A 4490-nucleotide genomic window follows, 5' to 3' on the forward strand; every position below is an offset into this window, starting at 1 on the left:
ATGTTGGAGGGTGTGTGTGTGTTTGGAGGAGAGTTGGGGGGGTTAAAGTAGCCAACAATGATACGCGGATATCCACAGAAACACGGAGATGGAGACACTTTAAAAAGGGGGGGGGGGGGGGGAGGAGACAAATATTAGGACGCGCTGGCAAAATAAAAACGAAGGGATTTGTTAGGGGGTGAAGTGTTAAAGAAAACAACTAAACGCATAAAGTAGGCTATGAAAGATGTATATACATATTTTGGGAAAATATATTAAGGCCTGCGTTATTTTTCACCAACTACGCATTCGCTGTTTTATGGCATTATTAGTTATTTTATACGCTCTTTGTGCCTTATTAATTTTGGGATCATTATTAGTGTAATTGCCAGGCTCGCTGCTTTATTGCTGGCCCTCATTATCGGCATCGCGTAAGTCTTATAAGTCCAACATGTGAAAACGGTGGCTTAGCACCTGCGAATAAACAGGGACGTGTTTCACTTTCAGCGCACACTCTCGTCCTTAAGCCCTGGCAAAAATATTGACACAAAAGGTTTACATAAATTACGTCGTATATTTGCACAATAGCCGCGCCTCATTGCGGATGCTATAGCCCGAATTAATGAAAACATACTACAATAAAGAAAACGTGGATGGAGCTAATAGAAAATGTATATTCAAAATATATATATATATATATGTATATATATTTATTTGTTGCGGGGATATAAAGCGGTAAAAGCGTCAGCGAGAGCAATTTGTTAAAACGGGCTTTTTAAGTATTGTGAGTCGAAAGCTACTTGGAGGTTCTTTGTATGTAAATAGGGTGTAAAAAAGGCCCTCCCCGTCTTTGTAATTAATTGACACGTTATACCACTCATCATGCTCTGAAGCACCAATGGTAGAGGCTCGGATCTCCCCAAAACCCACAATTTCACATCTGCAAACACTGTCTTCATCCACTTGACTCCTAAGACCCGCCCACACGTGGCCAACCTTTCGCGTTTTTTAATGCTTTTTCACTGCAGGTTCATGTGTTGAGACCAACCTTATATGGACTGATCGGGCAAGGTAATGGCTTATTTCCCTCTAGCAGCCAGCAGCAGCAGCGCAGTGTCCATGAGCCGCATACTATAGCACTTCAGCCACTTTGGCAATCTTCCTGCTGGACTTACAGGCACCGACATCCACTCGCTCGCTCGTTCGCTCGCTCGCTCGCTCAGGCGATGCTTCTCCACACCGGCGGCTACTTTGACTGCACTTCAACGCAGAGCGACTGATACTCGTCCCATTTTTTTTTGTGTGTCTCAAACGTCGCCTCTCCCTTCTTTCCTTTTTGTTTTTTTTTTTGTTTGTTTGTTTTTCTTTCCCCCCCACCCCCCCTCTTCCTCCTCTTCCTCTTCTTCTTCTTCTCGTCTCAGAGCGGCGGATCGACCGAGAAGCTGGTGCGGCAACTTTTCCCTGCGCGTTTCCCCCCCTTCCGCCAGAACATGTCGTTGACCAACACAAAGACGGGCTTTTCTGTAAAGGACATTTTGGACCTGCCTGACACGAACGACGAGGATGGATCTATCACCGGCGCGGAGGAAGACACGGAGGGATCGGAGAGCACGTCCACGACGAAGAGCGCAGGAGTTTTGGTGCAAAGTCCACTCGAGAACGTTCAAAATCTCCCTTTAAAGAACCCCTTTTACGACAGTGGTGACAATCCTTACACGCGATGGCTCGCGACGACGGACAGTATTCAATATTCATGTAAGTAGAGTCCGAGAATCTTTTCAACGAATGACTTCCTCGCGATCGTTTTCGAGCTTTGTGCGGCTAATTGACGGCACGCTGCCTCCGGTTCCAGCCCGTTTGCGGCGCCCTTGGGTGGCGTGCACCATGCCATGCATGCGTGCGTCTTTATGCGCAGCCTGCAGCCAGCCACCTTTTGCAGACGCGTGTGGTGTCCGGGGCTCGGGGCCACTTTGCGTCGCGGGGGAAAATTGGTGGATAAAACGCCGCGAGGGCTGGAAGTTATTCAGCGGCGTAACGAGGCTGTGGAGAAATAAGAGCGCATTCTGTAATGGGGGTGGTGGTGGTGGGAAGGGGAGGGGGGGGGGGTCTACGGGTGGACAATGCACCTTTTAATGCTCCAGTGACTTGCTTTGCCCGGAGCAGACATGGGATTTGAGAATGTGTGTTTCTCAAAATCACCTCCCCACAAAAAAAAAAAAAAGTTGAAAACGGCACAAAAAAATCTGGCGTTTTTAAGAGGGGATTATATTTAATTCTGTGATATCTGCAAATTATTGCTTCTTTGTGTGCATTTATCGATCAAATGCGTGTGTTTGCACTGCTTGCAACCCCCTGAGAACTTTACAACATAACATTTTGACAGTGTTCTTCCCGTTCCTTGCCGCAGTGCACGGCCTGTCCTCCTCCGGCTCCCAGGACTCGGCCAAATCCCCGGAGCCGTCCGCGGACGACGAGTCGCCGGACAACGACAAGGAAACTTCGAGCAGCGGCGGCAGCGACTCGGGCAAGAAGCGCAAACGGAGGGTGTTGTTTTCCAAGGCGCAGACCTACGAGCTGGAGCGCCGCTTCAGGCAGCAGAGGTACCTGTCGGCGCCCGAGAGGGAGCACCTGGCAAGCCTGATCCGCCTCACCCCGACCCAGGTCAAGATCTGGTTCCAGAACCACCGGTATAAGATGAAGAGAGCCCGGGCCGAGAAAGGTATGGAAGTGACCCACCTCCCCTCTCCTCGGCGGGTGGCCGTGCCCGTCTTAGTCAGGGATGGGAAGCCTTGTCACACTCTTAAAGCTCAGGACTTGGCGGCCACTTTTCAGGCCGGGATCCCCTTCTCGGCTTATAGTGCCCAGTCGCTGCACAGCATGCAGTATAACGCCCAGTACGGCGCCGCGGCCGCGCCACAGTTCCCCACAGCAGCGCATCACTTGGTGCAGACGCAACAGTGGACTTGGTGAGAGAGATCCGCAGAGACTTTTGGCTCGGAGGCACAATATAGGGAGTTTGACCACAAGGCGAGAGAGAAAAGGAGAGAAAAAAAAACAACACACACACGCACACTCTCACAGACACACACACACACACACACACACACGCACACACACACACTCTCACACACACACACACAAAAGACTTTTCATTTTTGCAGCTTGACTCATATTATACACACTACCATTTTTATTCGGGGCTCATGTGTGCGCCGTGTTTACATGTTTTCGTTAAGAGAACTGGGTCCAAAAAAAACCTCTCCTCCCCGTATAGATTTTTATTAAGAATGTCAATGCTCTTCTTGTGATATATTTTTTTTGTAAAAAATATGTTGTGTGTTGGTTGTAGAGATGTTTCCCCCCCCCCCCCTTCTCTCTTTTATTTTTGTTTCCTTTTGTCCCTTCGTGTTATTATCAGCACGTACGAACCACTTTATAATTATAGAAATTTTAATTTCTTGCTTCTTTTATGGACCGAAAAAATATTTATGGCCATGAATAAACACTGGCAACTTTTCATCAATTTCCCCCCTTGTTTTTATTTCAATATTCAATGGCGTGTGTTTGGAACCTACTGGTTTTAATGGAGCATTAAGCTCAAAGATCTACCTTTAATTACAATATTTCAAAAAAAAAAAAAGAAAAAAAAAGAGGGTTAATTCTTTATTTTATTTTACAACAGCAGCGCCATTACGCGCTGCAAAAACTAATTGCAAAATGAGAATTTTAATATAAAGGACGTGCTGGTGAAATAAGGGGTTGGTTTTAATAGTGTCCTATCCCGCCTGATCACCGAGCAAAAATTCTATTTTGCTAATTTTCATAATGGAAAGCGACGAGACAAACGCTATATTGTGGCGCAGGAACGGAGCTTGACTCGCACTCAGTCGCACTTCAGTCAACCCCCCTTTTTTCTTTTTAAGCAAATTTAATCCGCGGAATATTTTCTCTGAATCCGATCGCCCCGCTAATAAAGAGGCTAAAGTCACTTGTGAAATGGGACCAAAATCCACTCACTTAATATAAGAGGACTTCTCCACATAAGAAGCTTTTCAGTCGAAAGCTCTCCTTTTTTCTCGGCATCCTCCACCACTCTCAGCCTGTCGGTGCAAAGTGGGGAGACCGTTGGGGGGTTGGTGCGGGGGTGTTGGTGGACCGACAAAAAAAAAAAAAAGAAAACCCGGTTTAATGCAATAAATGTTATGTTATCGCGTTAAAGCGCCAAACTGCAAATAGAGCAGGAATAATCAATGAGTCACCAGCCGTCTTTGTTTAACCACATCCAACAGGCAGCGAAAATGCTCGCGGTGCTCTAACCACCACACATTGATTTTTTTTTTTTTTTTTTTTTTTCCCCCTATGATTACATTTAGCATTAGTCACGATCGTCACTACTAAAAAATGTCTTTCTGGTCACCGTGTTCCTCAAGGAAAGAACCAAAAACAGGCGCAAATGCGTCCCAGGAGAACCGCGGCGCATTGCGGATTACCAGCCTTCTGTCAATATCTTG

The 4490-nt window shown here is 46.7% G+C and overlaps 1 protein-coding gene across 3 annotated transcripts; it reads left to right on the forward strand.

The window, feature by feature from the left end:
• Positions 1–862: 862 nt before the first annotated feature.
• On the forward strand, positions 863–3496 carry nkx2.2a (NK2 homeobox 2a). 3 transcript variants are annotated; one of them, XM_076027451.1, is made up of 3 exons: positions 863–1050; positions 1401–1734; positions 2363–3496. In XM_076027451.1, the coding sequence occupies exons 2-3, from the start codon at positions 1470–1472 to the stop codon at positions 2947–2949; spliced, it is 852 nt and encodes a 283-aa protein (XP_075883566.1). In that variant the 5' UTR covers positions 863–1050; positions 1401–1469; the 3' UTR covers positions 2950–3496. The 3 variants fall into 3 exon arrangements, with proteins under 3 accessions (XP_075883566.1, XP_075883565.1, XP_075883567.1); XM_076027450.1 differs by lacking the exon at positions 863–1050 and having other exon boundaries at positions 1059–1734; XM_076027452.1 differs by lacking the exon at positions 863–1050 and having other exon boundaries at positions 1059–1734; positions 2387–3496.
• Positions 3497–4490: the final 994 nt, after the last annotated feature.

Source organism: Nelusetta ayraudi, unplaced genomic scaffold (genome assembly GCF_046127955.1).
Source record: "Nelusetta ayraudi isolate G7.1 ecotype Tasmania unplaced genomic scaffold, CSIRO-AGI_Nayr_v1 ptg000021l, whole genome shotgun sequence".
Classification (NCBI taxonomy): Eukaryota; Metazoa; Chordata; class Actinopteri; order Tetraodontiformes; family Monacanthidae; genus Nelusetta; species Nelusetta ayraudi.